Source organism: Blennius ocellaris (genome assembly GCF_963422515.1).
Source record: "Blennius ocellaris genome assembly, chromosome: 1".
Lineage (NCBI taxonomy): Eukaryota > Metazoa > Chordata > Actinopteri > Blenniiformes > Blenniidae > Blennius > Blennius ocellaris.
The window spans coordinates 19,742,516-19,759,337 of record NC_137650.1 but is presented as its reverse complement, the minus strand read 5'-3'; the positions used below and the strand labels follow the sequence as shown (position 1 = coordinate 19,759,337).

Sequence of the window (16,822 nt, the reverse complement as noted above, 5' to 3'; positions counted from 1 at the left end):
GAGTACACAAAGAAAACACACCAGTTTCCCGATGCAAATCAACAGCTGTCTGAGATGACAATGAAAAGCCAACATGTGGAACATGTGACCAGATGAAACCCCAGATAGCTCGGTCTTATATGTCAAATAAATCTCACAAAAGCACGAAATACATCTTAACCTTTCAAAGCTCTTTCTGTTTGTTCATTCTGAGTGTCACAATGTCTGTATGTTTGAGGAAATAAGCTCCATTGAGCTAATATATAGGTTATTGCTTCTGCTTTATTTTGTAGTTACAAGACTTTCTCACAGCTCAAATCAGAAATTTGATTTAAGCAGATATTTGTTATAAGAGATTCAGCGACACCAAAGGCCACAGCCTGAAGCATCTACATGGAAGTTAGTTATCATTATTAATTTCATGTTATGCTATCATTTCATTTTTTTTTTTAAACCCTATTAAAGTACCTTTACATTCAGGAGTATTAATTATGCAAGATTACCTTTGATTACAATGAACAACCGAGCTCTCAATTGAATTCTACATATCCATTTTGTGGGAATACGTGCCTATTTAATGAAATAATTACTCCTGTCAAATTCAGCAGAGCAGGTCACTGGTACAGTGTGCATACAGAACATTAAACATGTTCCTCTCTTGTTAGAGTCTGCATCACCGCTCCAAAGAATCTTTTAATTTCAGCACTACCTTTCATATGTGTGAGAAGAATAACTGCAGGAGCCCCGCTATGATTTGAACTTCTGAGCTGAATTGAAAAGCAGAAGCAAAGAGGCCACACCATTTTGGTATAATCCCGGATTACCTTCAATTCATGGTTGTCAATGTAAACATAGGGAATGTGATACTATACCTGATGCCAGAATGCTTTCACTGATGTGTTTTTGAACAATGAAACAACAATGAATTCGTCCATGTGTAGTTTTATAACAAAAGCAGAAGTCGAAACGGAAATCTGTTTGTTATTTATTTATTTATTTATTTATTATTAAATGAAAGAGCTTGTTGGCACATTGAAATGTACAATTTTCTTCTGCAATATCTTTGAAGGCAATTGTGTGTTTAAGTGACACTGAAGTGTGCAGTGTAAACACACCGGATACTGAGCCTGAGTGGATGACAAGGACATTTCCACAATCGCCACCAGTTAGGACATTGATTTCAGGTCCCTGAATTTACTTTAGGTTTTTATTGTCCATTTGGCTGACAGCAGAGGACATAAGCCAGGCGTGAGAAGCTAAACGTTGTGGCATAAAATCGTTTTTAATTTGAGCTGGCTGTCAGGAGCAGATAGACGGCTGCGTGACGCCTGAGCACCGTGTAAGGACCTGTCACCCTGGCAGTGTAAAGTTTGAAAGTTTACACAGTGGCCGCACCGAGAGGTGTGTGTGTGTGTGTGTGTGTGTGTGTGTGTGTGTGTGTGTGTGTGTGTGTGTGTGTGTGTGTGTGTGTGTGTGTGTGTGTGTGTGTGTGTGTGTGTGTGTGTGTGTGTGTGTGTGTGTGTGGGCCCCCCACTGGTATGTTATTGTCCAGCAGTGGACTCTCCTCCTAGCGTCTAAACAGACAATCGGTGTGTGGCATCTCTGGTATTTGTCACAGGCTTGGCAGAACACAAAGACACGGATAAACACAACATAAAATGTGGAGTGCCTGCATAAAATATAAAGCAAAAATGTTTTAACGGCAACTATATCAAACGTTTTAATTGTAGACATGCTATATTGATAGAACAATGGTTTGTTGTTTGCTGCTCTGACTTCAAGTAGTATACCTGAATAATACAAGCACACAATTGATGAGGTAACTTGTTAATTGTTAAACTGTCTTTATCTCGTGCTGTGACTCCACGTGTGATAAAGACAGTTTTGTTATATTTTGATATCTGCTGCCATCTTCTGGTCAGCAACTACGAATCCAGTTTACTATTGACATGAGGATGCCGCTCAAGCAGGTACAGGAAATTGAAAATGATCAAAATTCTTTGAATGGATTTGGAGGCCTACCATGGGAACAGTACTTGATGAAAACTTTCAAGACTCGTCATGGCATGGATTCCCGTGGTTTTGTTTCTCAGTGTTGTTTTATGACCGATAGATGGCAGAGAAGCAATTGCAAAGAGAGGGGGGTGTTGCTGGATCCATTGTGTGCCTCAGCAACACGCTGTGTTGCCATGTCTGTCCTCCGATTGCAGTTGATTTACCATTGCTCCCTGTCGTTCCAAAAGTTCACTTGAACCAGCTGTCTATAATTTTCCTTTTCGTCCATATTTTTTCTTTTTTTTGTGCGTATATTTTTAGTTTAAGTGAGGAGAACACGTGTTTATGATGGCCAAGTTAACCTGTAACATCACTAGTGTTTTCTTTATTATTTTAGAAGATTACAATTGAAATTATGTCGAGTCAAAACTAAATATTGAATACAGTAAAGTGAGGATTCTTGTCCATGAATTTCTATTTGTAAATAATGACGTTTGTCATTGGCCAAATGATTGTTATTGTTTGTTTGGTTTTTATTTTTGTTATAATGTTTCTAAAGTCCAAACACCACCTCTATCAAAGGGAAACCTACAATAGTGGGTTTTTTCTGGTGATACATTCAGAAATGTTTTTAAAGTTTTCTATTTCTACCACACTTCCTTTGTGTGTGTGTGTGTGTGTGTGTGTGTGTGTGTGTGTGTGTGTGTGTGTGTGTGTGTGTGTGTGTGTGTTAATACAGATGTGTCACAAGTCGCAGCACAACATTTAAGAGTGAAACTCGTTTTAAAATGTGTTCCATTAAAGCATAAACACAGAGCTGACGTGCTCCAGTGTCTATTTCCCTATTTTCAGGTAAAATATCCTCTTATAAGTGGGATTATATGAATATTTTATGAAAATGAATGGCTGTTTGTTGCACATTTATCAGCAAAATCATCACGACTCCTGTTATTCTATTCATCACTCATCCACTCTTCATTGTGACGTCAGCTTTAATGCATACATCACCAGGAGAAAGTCACATATCTGAAAGTTGAGTTTCCTGCTTTTTGTCTTGATATCTGGCAACCCGAGGGAAGCCTAGCTCCTGTCATCTCGCCCAAACATAGTGGAGATCTTCTCTAAGGGACGATCATGTGGAAGACGGATCATCTCAAAACTCTGGTCCACGAGCGGCTGAAGGCAGCGGTGGAGGAAATCTACAGTGTGTTCGAAATGACGATCCGGGAGTTTGAGGAGGAAGTGCGGCGTTCAGAGCGCGTGCACCAGCACACGCGCTGCGCGTGGACAGGTAATAACAACAACAGGGAGGGAGGGCGCGTTCACCACCGGGGATGTAATCTCGTTACTAGTTCTACCACGTTACTGTTTGTCAAGCTGCAGGCTGTAGGGGACCCCCCACCACCGGAGCCGTTTTGCTTCCCTAAACAGAAGGGGGGGGGCAAAATGGCTGTCAGTGGCAGAGTGTTTATTGTGTGCGTGTGTTTGTGTGTGTGTTGCTTCACTCTAATTATACTGGACACACACAGTCAGTGTGTGTTCAGTATGATTGTATAATTGTAAATTGATTTAATAATTAACAGACCACTTCAAGCAGCATTTTGGTTAACATTTTCTGTCTTTTTTCATTGTATCTTATTGATTAAACTTACAGTACATTTACTTATTTGTTATGGGTGCAAATAGCAAAGAGATCTGATGTCCTTTAGGAGCAACTTTTCACATATCCTTTGTGCCACTGTTGCTCTTCTGATCTTTTTTTTTTTTTAATCAGCGGACGACCTATTGTATTATTTACATTATTGTATTACATTTGTCCTGCACCGCATTTCAATTCTCTTTATGTCTAGGCAGGAGCTTGTTAGTAATTAATGATCAGAATACTACTGAAAGTTTATTTTTCTCGTAATTTCATTCAAACAGTAAAACTCCTATATAAAGTATTTTACATTTAATACACATGCATAGTTTTTGAGGATTTTTTTTAAATTTGAGTTTTCTGTTAAGAATAAAGTCTCTAGGACTTGATCCTGTTCAGGACTGCAGGGCGTTGGAGCCAATCCCATTTAACTATAGGTAAAGGCAGGGTGCAACCTGGACAGGTGGCCAGTTGACCACCGTCAGCCATAATTATCGAACTTAAAAAGGTGTATTTTCAAAACGTCTAACAGATCTGTTCAGCTAAAGTCTGATATTGTTCTGTTGAAAGGTAATTTTCTTTGTAACTTTGCAGCCACTGTCCAGCCCGTTGTCCCAGCGGAGGACGACCCCTCGGCACGGGATCACTGGGAGGAGACAAGGCTTGACCAGTGTGAAGATGGCCAAGAGCTTCCACACATCAAAGAAGAAGAAGAAGAAGGGGAAGAAGATTCGGGGCTGTGTGATTCTCAGACCTCCGAAAATCAGGAGGAGGTTGATTTCAAAGACACTGTGTTTAATATAATCTCTGTGCAGAGCGCTGATAAGTGTGAAACACCTTCGGCACACCAGAGTGAAACAGTGGAGGACTGCTGGGCCAGTTGCTCGTCTCGGCCCATTGAAGAAGACTGTGGTGCACCGGAGCCGAGTGACCACGGTCAGATTCGTGAAGTCAGTGATGACGAATGTCGGGGCAGTGGAGGACAAGGCTCAAACACAAAGAAAACACAGGGCGGCGGTGAGACGGCGGACAGACCGTACACCTGCACCACCTGTAACAAGAATTTCAGGCTCAAATCCATCTTGACTCGACATGTGAAGACGCACACGGGAGACAAGCCCTACAGTTGTGTTGTGTGTGGGAAGAGCTTCATCCAGCGCTCGTATCTGCAGACCCACATGAACTCCCACTCCGGACAGAAACCTTACACGTGTAGCTTTTGTGGCAGGGGATTCACACAAGTCGGAAACATGAACGCTCACATACGAATCCACACAGGGGAGAAGCCTCACGCCTGCGTGGAATGTGGTAAAAGCTTCAGGGAAAAAGCTGACTTGATCAAGCACACGATCGTTCACACTGGAGAGAAGCCGTACGGCTGTACTCTGTGTAACATGAAATTCAGTGCCCAGTCTAATCTCACTCGCCATACGAAGTCCCACTCTGGGGAGAGACCTTACAGCTGCGCTGACTGTGGAAAGAAGTTCTTTCGGCGCTCCCATTTAATCATTCACACAAAAACCCACACAGGAGATAAAGAAGAGGAAAAGAAAATCTTGAACTGTTAACTTGACAAACATGGTACAGAAGCAGACCAAGGGGATATTCCCACCTTCTTCAAAATGATCAATAATAGTCAGCTTTATGTAAATTATTTTGTTTTTGTGTTTTTCTTCAGAGGTTCATGTCACAGAGATCACACAGTTTCACACAATAAACCAACGTGACAAATGTTTTCAAATCTAATAAATGTGCCATCTACAAGTATCCATATTTCTTGCCTCGTCTTAATATACTGAATGTTTTAGTGACTTATTCTCTCTTCTACTCTATTAAGCAGGGAGCATCGAGTACAACTAATTAGTTACAAAATACAAGAAAGAATAGAAAATACTTTATCTGAAGTGTTCTCACAATCAGACCTGAGGGGGAAAAAAAAAACCAAACAATTTAATCATCAGGACATGTTGAAGTATCTTTCAGTTTGAGATCGGTTGAGGAGAAACAGTCAACGGAAGTCATGCAACGCCACTTCCGGTCCGCGAAAATACAACCCAAAATTGGCGCGTCAGACGAAAACCCGGCAGAGACGTCTGAATATCAGTGTTTAGGGTTAATCCCCGGATCCCGAAGCACCACAGTGGGTTTTAACGGAGAGGCAAGGCAACTTGCCGCTGGTCGGGCTTTTTAGGAACCCGGAGATGCGGAGCATTTTGAGGATCCAAGAAGCAGGAACGTTCGCTGCTGCTGCGGAGGTTCAGCCTCCGTTCCCCCTCTGCTGCAGTCACACTGGAACATATTTCTGAGAAACAACTGTGAAGATAAAAACCTGTCACGATGAACAGGACCAGAGTGAAGAAAGCCAAGGTGAGTCTCTGCTGGGGACATCAGAATGTCCTCATTAATCATTAATCACCGACCTGCTGTCTGTACTGTCAACTGTTTCTTCTCCTGCCAGAACATATAAAGATTTTCTTTTATTTCACTTGTACTTTAGTACAATTTACAAATAATGTAAGTTGTTACTTTTATAAATGACCTGTGATGTTTTTGTTGAATAGTTTATTATATGAAAAATGTGTTTTGAATATGGATACTTTATACAGATTAATTGAACTGACCGACGCCAACTGGCAGTGAAAACTGGATTAGAAGTGAACTTTGTACTTTTTTTTTTTTATTTGTTTTAGTAATCGTATCTGTACCTGCAAGGACAGTTTGTGTAATTTCCTGTCATATATTTTCTTTACTCTTTGCACCTCGAAGCACTGAATCACGCGACAAACAAATTGCACCTGTGCATTGTTTTGTCTAATTTTACTGCATTTCTTTTGGGGTTTCTTAAAGTTACCTGGAGGCCAGAAAAACATCTCATCATTCTTTTCCCTCCAAAACCAGAAGGTAAGAAAAAAACCCAAAACTTGTTGATTTTGTTGTAGTTTAGTTTAATGCATAAATGTAAACGGCTTTAATGCACTTTAACCCATTTAGTCTCAAAAACATCCCAAGTTTTTTTTTCCCATCGAAAATAACTTGAATCGATTTTGGATACATTTTGTTTCAGATTTTCTGTATGTCTAATTTGAGGTTTCGTATAAAGAATAGAAACTTGGTAAAGACAATTCATACTACATCAGCCAGGTATCAGACAGCAGTAGAAATGTTATCAACTCATCATGGCAAGTTATTTCTCCCCTTTGTGTCCCCTTTGTGAAGTTATATTAATTTTCCTTTTTTGCATTAAAAGATTTGATTATTTCTTTTGTTAGGACTCGTCACCTTCCACCAAATTCTCAGTCTTTGCCTCTGCACTCATCAAGACTGACCCTCCAGTTAAAGATACTGGAAATCCTCCAATTCCGCTCCACACCCCGCCAAAGCAAAAAGTCCTCAGGGACCTTGAGAACATACCTTCTTCTCCCTCCGATCTTTTTTTTGTACCTGAAACCCCAAACAGTCAAGTGAGACCTCCTCGATCGCCGTGTGGAACAGAGGCAGGCGTACAGGACACACCGTGGAGCAGAGATGTGTTGTTCTCTGCAAAGCTGGGCCAGTTGTCTCCCGTCTGTCGTAGTCCCCGCTCTAAAGGTCTGAGAATGCCGAGGGGAGCCACTGTGGCGGAAGGAAGAACTACCAGAGGAGATGGTGTCTGTGGACCATTCAAAAGACTGTTGAGCCCACCTGAAGAATCCCAGAAAGCCAAGAGATCAAGCTATATTATTTCTTTGTCACCAGTCGCTCAGAGGATCAGCCCCTCGGGTAGAAGTCTAAAACCACCCGGGCCTGTGAAGAAACTTCCTGCTTCTGGTGACAAGTCCAGCGGGTCACTGGAGCACAGTCGAGGTGCCGAAGCGCATTTTCAATCTGTCAGAAACGCACTGATGCAGCCGAAGCGGGTCACTGGCCACTGCCGGGAGGAAAAGCCAAAGTCTACAGAAGACAAGGGAAATCCTGGTCTCACTGCAGTAACGGAGCAGAAAGCACATGGTCTCTCTGATCCTGTGGCCGAGGTCAGTGCATCGACGGTCATAAAGGCTCTGGGTGGGAAAGCCGATCCCAGAGAGCAGGAAACTCCAAAACCATCGGATGGAGACGGAGAAAACGCCAAGGCATCAGATCAGCGGCAAGTTGGAGGTACACAGATCACCATCCACTTCCCTTTTTTCCTTTTTTTGTTTGGTTTATTTTACAAACGTGCTAATTTTTCACTGTCAAATACAGCAGGTGGCCTCGTATGTCTACAAATGTGTAGCGGGAACAACCAAGCAAGCCGATGTCTGACTCCGGCAAGAAACTGTAGATTAAAAACGGTTCACTTAATGAAGTCTACATTTAAACAGTTCTGCTGATCATTCAAATAAAAGAAAACTACAAGAATTTCTATCAAGGTTGCATAAAGTATGATTGATTTAGTGTTATGCCCCTTTTAAAAAAAAAAATTATATCGTACATGTAAATGTCACAGTGAACTGAATAACAGAGCAGCCAGACAATATATGAAGTCTAGTGTATCACAACTATAAAAATAGAAAGCTGAGGAATGGAACTTGATGTCGACATTCGAGTTATTACCTCCACAATGTCAACATTACAACCTTCTAGCCTCAAACAAGATTCATATGTGCAACACAAGTTTCTCAATACTGTGGAAAAAATTATATTGAAATTTGAAATCATTGAGGGGAAAATGAGCAGAATCACTTTCAAATGCGTGTTTCCAAAGCAAAAAAAGTCATTTCATGGTGTCAAAATATAGTTCCATGTGTTAAAAGGGTTACTTGGTTTCAGCTTCTCTGATGTCTTTGAGACAGGAAAGCTGTCTTCACACCAAACATCTCAGCAGCTCTGGCTGACAAGCAGACATTCGTTCAGTCCGTCACTCATCAGCCCTGACACTCATCACTCATCCTGCCTGTGCTGTTTTTTTGCAGCATGATGAAGAAAGTAATTTCATCATATTAACCCGGACGTTAATCATATTGTTGGAGTGTCTCTCCCTTTTCATATCTTTTAGCTTCTGTTGCTTTCACATCTCTGCTTCCCCCGTTGTCCAAATAAGAAAATACAGGAGTGGCACCTGAATGTCCCACAGAGGAGCACTTTGATGAGAGCTGGTTCGCAGAGCAGATGGATCATAACGGAAGTCTTGTGACAAAGGACGTTTCCAAAAAACCTCGGTGAGCTGCTCATTCAGCTCGTCTCACACAAACTGTTGTAAATGTCCCGATGAATTTCCTCAAAATGTAAACGTCGCTGTGCTTGTATGAGGAAAGCCTGCTCTGTCCCCCACAGTAAGATACCGGACCACGTGATCCTATCCGGGGGCCTCAACAACCGCTACTGGGTGCTGGATGTGGAGGAGGAGCCTGGCAAGAAAATTCTGAGCGTCACTTGCTCCAAGACTCTTCACCCAACAGAGACGTGTCTGCTAAAAGACGGCTGGTAATGCTGTCTGCGTTGCCTGGCCACCCTCGCAACATATTTCCACCTCCACAGCTTTCACACTCACTCCTTCCTTCAGTTCCCCCCCGATGCAGCCCGAGTTTACTCGTGTCAACTTTTCAACGTCGACTTGTAAGAGAGGAGATTAAGATTAGTGCATAAGACATTGTAGTATGAAGAGAAGTGAACTGAGGCAGTGTTTAAACCTTTATTGCGGAAGGCTACTAATTCAAGGAGAATGACTGTATGGCTGTAAATCTTTTCACTCGAAGATTTATTGCCACATGTACTTTGAGAGTAATTACTACAGGTAGCTGATTTAAACCCATTCACTGTTTATGTCACCTGTGAAACCAATAATTTAGCGCCTCTTTAGATTTCCCATGCAGGCGCCAAGTTGCCCGTCTCTGGTCTGGATGATGTGACAGTATAAACCACGTGTGTTGATGTGGATCATGACACCTTTTCATGATTCATTGTTCATGTTTGGGGCGCTCATCGTTTCTTCAGAAACGTCTAAAACCAATTTATCCTGGGTGTCTTCAGGGAGATGACGCCCGTTTGCTGTGGTGACGTGGTGCATCTGGAGGGCCACTGCGATGGCGGATCCTGGTTGGTGGACAGGGAGCAGGGCTTCCTGGTCTTGCTACCCGATAGTCTCGTCTCGGGTACCAGCATCTCCAGTTCCATCCGCTGCATGAGGCGTGCAGTCCTCGGAGATATGTTCAAGGTAAAAGACCTTACGGGGATTTTTTTATGTACGCCATCAATTATATAATTGGAAGAGGGCTTTAAGGCCTTCCTCTGTATCCAAGGGATGAATGTGGTATTTAATTGACGGCTGCAAGCTATATAAGTGACTAACATAAATTAAGTTTCTCCTTTTCCTACAAGTATCGGGTAAAATTCTGTTGACTTCGTCAAAGAAACTTGGATGAAATCATCAACTTAATCATTTAGTCACTGGTATCTGGCTCTGTCCCTGCTCATCTCAAGTCTGCTGCAGTACAAACACAAACTGAAAAAAACAAAACACACCATTGTGTGCAGTGCGGTGTAGAAACCTTATGCCTTAAGCTGCTCGATACTTTTCTTTTACGTTACGAATGTGATCACTGTTAGATTTTAATTCTAGTAGATCATCTGCAGCGTTATATACTATCAGATGTTACTTGTAAATAGCTTCTCCTAAACCAGCAGGTGTTTGACTTCAGAAAATCATTTTAATGATATTAGGAATCATAGTTCTACTTCACATTTGTTTATCCTGTGGAATCCCTTCAGGGATCCGTGCTTGAAATCATAAATACTCCACATGGCTCGTCCTCGGCATAATAGGAATGACTATTGTGCTCTATAATTATATGTTCATTGTTTGGCTTTTTTTGCTTTGATGCAGAGCTTTGACGGTGGCTCCAAGCAAATGCTGAACGGCACCATGGTCCATGAAGTTTTCCAGAGAGCCACTCGGAGGAAAGATTTTTCTTTAGAGAAATTGTCCACATTTGCTGATGAGGCGCTGTGCAGTCCTCGGTACCTCGGAGACATGTAAGTGGCCTAATTGTACATTATATAATATGGAGGCGCAAGATCTTCTTGTTCTATGTGACGTTAAAAATGGCAGTCAAAGTCGAATATGATGTTTTACCGACGTAAATAAAGCTTCAAAGAAAGTGGTCAAAAGCTGGACACTTGGCGAAAAGTGACACTTGTAGGGTCCGGGCAGGAAATCACTGTGTATTTTTACATGTTCATCTTAATAGTTTTTGTTGTTTTTGTTGTCATGTTTGCGTTTCTCTCTGTTCGCAGGTACAGTTTAGGTGTTTGTCAGGAAGAGATGAAACAGGAAATGCATGATTATCTGCCTTCACTGGAGCACTGGGCTAAAGATTACCTCAACCCTTCCGGGCCAAAAGCCGTTGCCCTTAAAATGTATGTACGCACACGCCTTTATGTAATGTAAAGATTAATCTCTTTATGAAAGGGTCATCAAAAAATGAGCTTTTAAAATCCCTGCCATCTGACTCCATGGTTCCAGCCGTAGCAACAGCAGCGCTCCTGGCAGGTGTCAGGAGACGACGTCGGTGGTGACGATCACAGAGCTGGCCGACATAGAGGAGAACGTCTGGGCCCCGAGGTTTGGCCTGAAAGGAAAAATCGACGTGACGGCGCGGGTCCAAATTCGAAGAGGAAGAAACGGCAGTCACAGGTGTTCAGAGGAGAAGACGCTCCCACTGGAGCTGAAAACTGGAAGGGAGTCTAACTCGATCGAACATCGCAGTCAGGTGGGAGGAGGGGGCACAGTGCGGCTCCAAAAAGTGAAAGATCCATTTAATTCATATTATAGAGTGCATGTCCCCGTTTGTGTAGGTGATTTTGTACACACTGATGAGCCTGGAGCGATACGACCCCGAAGCTGGTTTCTTGCTTTATCTCAAGACTGGCAACATGCACCCTGTGGTGCCGAGTCACATGGACCGCAGAGGTACTGTACATGTTTCAAGGAATCATCTTAACAATTTAAGTTTTTACTCCCAATTCAGCTTCACACAAGACTTACCAGATTGGCCGCCTCCATTCCGTCAATCTGCCCCACCTGGGCAGCTGTGGCTACATGCGTAGCTTACCACCGTCCAGTATGGAATGAATGAATGATGCACTGTAAAGCGTCTTTGAGTGTCCTGAAAAAGGCAATTATAAAGCCCATGCATTATTATTGTTACTTAACTAATATCATAGAAACGATTAAGTACTCCACATCTTTATCGAACATGTCGGTAAGATATTCAAAGTGCTGGTGGAAAAGGTGAGAGAATGCCTTGGCCAGCTAATTGGAGAGTATTCAGTAATTAATTTCCCATTTCCACCTCTGAATGGATGTTCAACAAAGACTTTGGATTTTTTTTTTACCGTTGTTGTTCGGTATTATAAACGACAATTTTTTCTTGGTCTGTTCTTGTGACTTGGATTTAGATGGGCTAAAACAATTGAATGCAGAAAACCGAAGGTTTCACTTTTGCTTTGTTGGCGTGCATCTCCATCAATAACAGAGCTTGCTTTAACAATAAAATAAGTTTCCATCAATGTCTTGTCTACATGAGCAATGCCTGACAGCAGTCTCTCCTTTGTAATGTTTTTTTTTCTCTCTTAACGGTTCTGGCAGAGCTGATAAAACTGAGAAACACATTTGTCCATCATATACACAACTGTGTGAGGAAGGAAGCGGCGCAGAGCCGCCTCTCCACATTACCTGATATCCTGACAGACAGACAGACCTGCCAATACTGTCCACAAAGGAGGAACTGCGCTTTATATGAGAGGTGAACACTTTCATTCAAATTCCAGTCCCGTACTGATGAAGTGACGTAAATGTTGAAGAGTTGGTCAGCTGAGAAAATGATTGGCTTTGAATTCTGTCCATTACGTCTCACATCATTCAGTGTCTGCCTCTGCCTTCACCTTCTCCCCAGAGCTTTGGATCCAGGCTCTGCCGACGTCCGTGGGGATGTTGTACGTGACTTTCTGCAGGAAGAGACTGGTCACTTGACTTTGCCACATCTGAAGTATTTTTCCCATTGGCTGCTGCTCTGTTGTCTGGAAGGCGCCACCATGGAGGCTAAGAACAGTCGAAGGCGCGTGTGGCTTCAGAGCCCCGAGGAAAGGTGCGAAGCTGCCCCCGCTCATCGAAAACTCTTGTGATGGATTAACGTGTGTTGTTTCATTTCACTGTGACGTTGACTGTGGGTTTTGTTTTTTCCAGTGAGAAGTGTGGGAGTTGTGTTGGGAACCTGGTGCTCAAAGGCGCGGTGACCGTGCAGTCTGAAGGTGTTTACCTTCATCACTTCCTGCAGACTGGCGCCGCGTCACGACAAAGCTCCACCAACGTTGGTCTGGCCAGCAAAGATCGCATCGTTGTCAGTGACCAGGGAGGCCGTCTGTTTGGCCTGGCCACGGGTTACCTGCGGGACGTCAACAGAACGTCGGTCAGCTGCACTCTGGACAGGTGAGAACAAATCCACCTTCACCCGCTGATTTCACCTGTCAGGTTGCTCACTCAACTCTTTTTTTCCATTTTCTCATTTCGTTGGTTCACTAGGGACTTGTCAAAATTCGGTGACATGTTGTTTCGGCTGGACAGCGATGAAGGCGTGGTAGGTCTCGCCACCCACCTCAGTAATCTGTCCAGACTGATGGCGAGCAGTCCAGACAGGTCGGTGCATCACATGTACATTATGGTGTATACCCAACGTGTTTCTCACACATTGTGGACGTGTGGTTGGGGCTCAGAGTGACGGCTCAAATCAGTTGAAACTGTGTCTCCGTGCAGTGATCGTCTCAGGAAGCTGGTTGTTGACCTTCAGTCTCCAGAGTTTATCTCTGACCTCAGCTCTGTCCTGCCCAGAGAAGTCAAAGACACCGTTGCTGAAATCCTCAAAGGTACCTCCTGTCCTGGGATAGTGTCAGTTTTATCGCCCATGACCACAGGTCGCAAACAGAAATTTGGATGATGCTGGGATTTTCTGGAATTGTGTGCAGATGTTTGAAGTTTCAATTTCAAAGCTCATGTTAATAGAGTTGACGTCTCCACAACTTTTTACAGCGTATTTTAATATTAAGACATGTTTATGTGATCATTCTTTTGTTTTTCTTTTGATTTGTGTGTGTCTTTTGTAGGTCTCAACAAACCTCAGAAGCAGGCCATGAAGAAAGTGTTGTTGTCCAAAGACTATACACTGATTGTGGGCATGCCTGGTACGGGCAAAACCACCACCATCTGCACTCTGGTAACTTTACAGACAACGATCCGTCATTTAATCTGAAACTTAAAAACACATTTCAGTGTTCTTTCGTCTTTGTGAAACTTGATCTCGAATCTTCTCTCCTCCACCTTTTTATGTCTGCTTTATCTCCTTCTCAGGTCCGGATCCTGCATGCATGTGGTTTCAGTGTGTTGCTGACCAGCTACACCCACTCTGCCGTGGACAACATCCTTCTAAAGCTGAAACGTTTCCGGGTGGGATTTCTGCGTTTGGGACAAGGACAGAAGGTGAGTTAGAGTTGAAGTCCTGTTCTTACTAGACTGTTTTTATTGCAGAAAATAATGTGTCATTGTGGAAATTTTAGTTTTAAGTTGAAGAATAAAAAAAAACTTGAAATAAAATTTTAAATCCATGCTAAAACTCGACAACTGTCACACAATAATTTGTGCCGATATCCGGTTATATTTATTGTATGTTTCTTTCTTTTCCGTTCTCTTTAGGTTCATCCAGATATCCTGCCATACGCTGAAGAAAGTGTGCGGAAAAAGGGGGTTAACACTCTGTCTGAGCTCGAGCAGCTTTATAACAAAGAGGTACGAGGTTTATGGAGTATTGTACTCTTAAAATATCTGCTGAGATTATGCAAGGTTTTGTGAAACTTTTCATTTCAATCTCTCCAGCTGGTGGTGGCGACCACCTGTATGGGCATCAAGCATCCTATTTTCACCCGTCGCCAGTTTGATTTCTGCATCATAGACGAGGCGTCACAGATCAGTCAGCCCATTTGTCTGGGACCTCTGTTCTACGCCAAGAGATTTGTGCTTGTTGGAGACCATCAACAACTGCCGCCAATAGTACAAAACCATGAGGCGAGGTGAGGTCCATTGTCTTGTTGGTGGACAGAAATCTTGATCATTTCAAATCCCTTTAAAATGTGAAGATTAGGAAGATATGTTGGGGAAGGTTGGTTCTTTTTATTAAAATTGTTTCCTTTAGGTCACTTGGGATGGATGAAAGTCTGTTCAAGCGACTGGAGCTGCACAGCGAGGCTGTAGTTCAACTCAACGTGCAGTACCGAATGAACAGGTACCCAGACAACCTGCACAACTGCAGCATGTTCACTTTGAAGAACGAAGTCTGAATCTACTCCATGTTTTAAACGGAAATCAACACAACTTTTCTCTGTCCAGTAAACACCACGGCCTGTTTGGATGCCCTCATTTCTCCCTCTTTGTTCAATCATGTTTGTGGTGTGTTTTTTTCAGGGACATCATGTCTCTCAGCAACTCTCTGATGTATGACGGGCGGCTGGAGTGTGGATCGGAGAGGACGGCCACGGCCCTGCTCACCCTGCCCTCCCTGCTCTCCGTCCAGTCGGAGTTGACTTCCTACTCTCAGACTTGCCCCCAGCACGACTTGACATGGATACAAGCTGCGCTGTTGCCGAGCAACCCCGTTTGCTTCCTGGACTGCTCAATGGTGGGTACATCTATGTGCAGCAGATTTTTTTTATTTCAGGTAAGTTTAAACTGCTTTATTTGAGGAAGGCGATGCTGGAACTTTGCCAACATTGTTTTGTTAAAAAAAAAGACGAGCATTTTTTTACTCTGATTTATTTACAACAGGTGTAGAACAGGTGTAGAATAGGTGCAAAACACATTTTATGACATACACTGTGTATAATTGTTTGTGGCAAATAAAGGACTTGATTTTTATTTTTTTCTATGTGGTAATTTTGTTTTTAATGCTTCAGTTCCATCATCTCCACAGACATGAGATCCCAAGTCACTTTTATTAACTGATGATAATAACGTTAAAAAAAAAACGTTGGTGTCTATCCAAAGCATGGGATGCTATCAGGGAAGGATAGTGAATAAAAAAGCTTTGGTATTGATAATAAATGCAATTTTTTTTTCATAGAAATGGTTTAATAGAATTTGTTTGCATTCCGCAGCACAATAGAAGAAGAAATAAAGGTTCAGAGGTAATGACTGTTGAGTAGAAATTTCACAGACTAAAGGGACTTTCACAACTCTACAAATTGGCCCAACTGTAATTTACCAACAGGTCTGTTTTACGTCACCCTTGTTCCTGTCGGACTGTTTGAGAATGTAAAATGGTCGTTGGCTGACTCCACTGTTTTTTGTTTCAGGTTCCTGCTCTGGAGTCGGTGGAACAGGGAGGAATCAGCAATCACACTGAAGCTGCTCTCATCTACTTGTTGCTTTCACTTTTGATAAAGGTACAGTTATTCTGCAAGTGTTGGGGACATAGTGAGTCACACATTTGCCAGAACTAAAAAGTGTCAATATTTGATCATTGGAGGTGTGTGCATGTGTGTGTGTGTGTGTATGTGGTCATGTTGAGCCCTGGTCCGTCTTCTTTTCAGGCCGGGTGCAAGCCCAGTGATATAGGCGTTATCGCCCCATACAGGCAGCAGCTAAAGAGGATCTCCGCTCTGCTGCAGTCCTCTGCTTTTGTTGGGGTGGAGGTGAACACAGTGGACAGATACCAAGGACGGGACAAAAGTCTGATCATTCTCTCTTTCGTCAGAAGCGCCACAGAGGAAGGAAGTGTAAGGGTTCGCTTGTCTTTTCTCTTTTGTGCCTCTCAAACCGACAGAGAAGCGAAAGGAAACATGGCCCGACTCTCTCTCTCCTGTCCGTCCGCTCAGTTAGGGGAGTTGTTGAAGGACTGGCGTCGCCTGAACGTGGCCATCACCAGGGCAAAGCACAAGCTGCTGATGGTGGGCTCCGCTACAACGCTGCGGCGCTACACACCAGTTGAGAAGCTGCTCAACCATCTCCAGCAAGAGAACATGATATCCTGAAAAAAAAAAAAATTATAATTGTGCTCGTCTTACTAAACCACTGTTCTTCAGTGCCACTTCCTCTTTCTGGTTGGTCTGTTTGCAATTTGTTAGGAACAAGAATGCCTTCGCCAAACCAAATTGTTTTCTTTCCTACGTTTCCTTTCCCTTAACTCCTTCTTTACATGATCCAGCTTC

At 42.9% G+C, this 16,822-nt stretch overlaps 2 protein-coding genes across 2 annotated transcripts; both read left to right on the top strand.

Moving 5' to 3' along the window:
* Positions 1 to 3,108: 3,108 nt before the first annotated feature.
* LOC308149134 (uncharacterized protein) lies at positions 3,109 to 5,181 on the top strand (the record flags this gene model as incomplete). Its single annotated transcript, XM_080520803.1, has 3 exons — positions 3,109 to 3,216; positions 4,208 to 4,354; positions 4,465 to 5,181. The coding sequence occupies 3 exons, from the start codon at positions 3,109 to 3,111 to the stop codon at positions 5,179 to 5,181; spliced, it is 972 nt and encodes a 323-aa protein (XP_080376929.1).
* Positions 5,182 to 7,494: 2,313 nt separating this feature from the next.
* Positions 7,495 to 16,645, top strand: dna2 (DNA replication helicase/nuclease 2; the record flags this gene model as incomplete). Its single annotated transcript, XM_080520790.1, has 22 exons — positions 7,495 to 7,747; positions 8,673 to 8,790; positions 8,906 to 9,055; positions 9,602 to 9,785; positions 10,455 to 10,603; positions 10,865 to 10,987; positions 11,094 to 11,340; positions 11,426 to 11,540; positions 12,219 to 12,375; positions 12,526 to 12,717; positions 12,816 to 13,058; positions 13,152 to 13,265; positions 13,383 to 13,492; positions 13,730 to 13,839; positions 13,974 to 14,102; positions 14,316 to 14,408; positions 14,496 to 14,689; positions 14,812 to 14,901; positions 15,081 to 15,294; positions 15,968 to 16,057; positions 16,205 to 16,390; positions 16,490 to 16,645. The coding sequence occupies 22 exons, from the start codon at positions 7,495 to 7,497 to the stop codon at positions 16,643 to 16,645; spliced, it is 3,417 nt and encodes a 1,138-aa protein (XP_080376916.1).
* Positions 16,646 to 16,822: the final 177 nt, after the last annotated feature.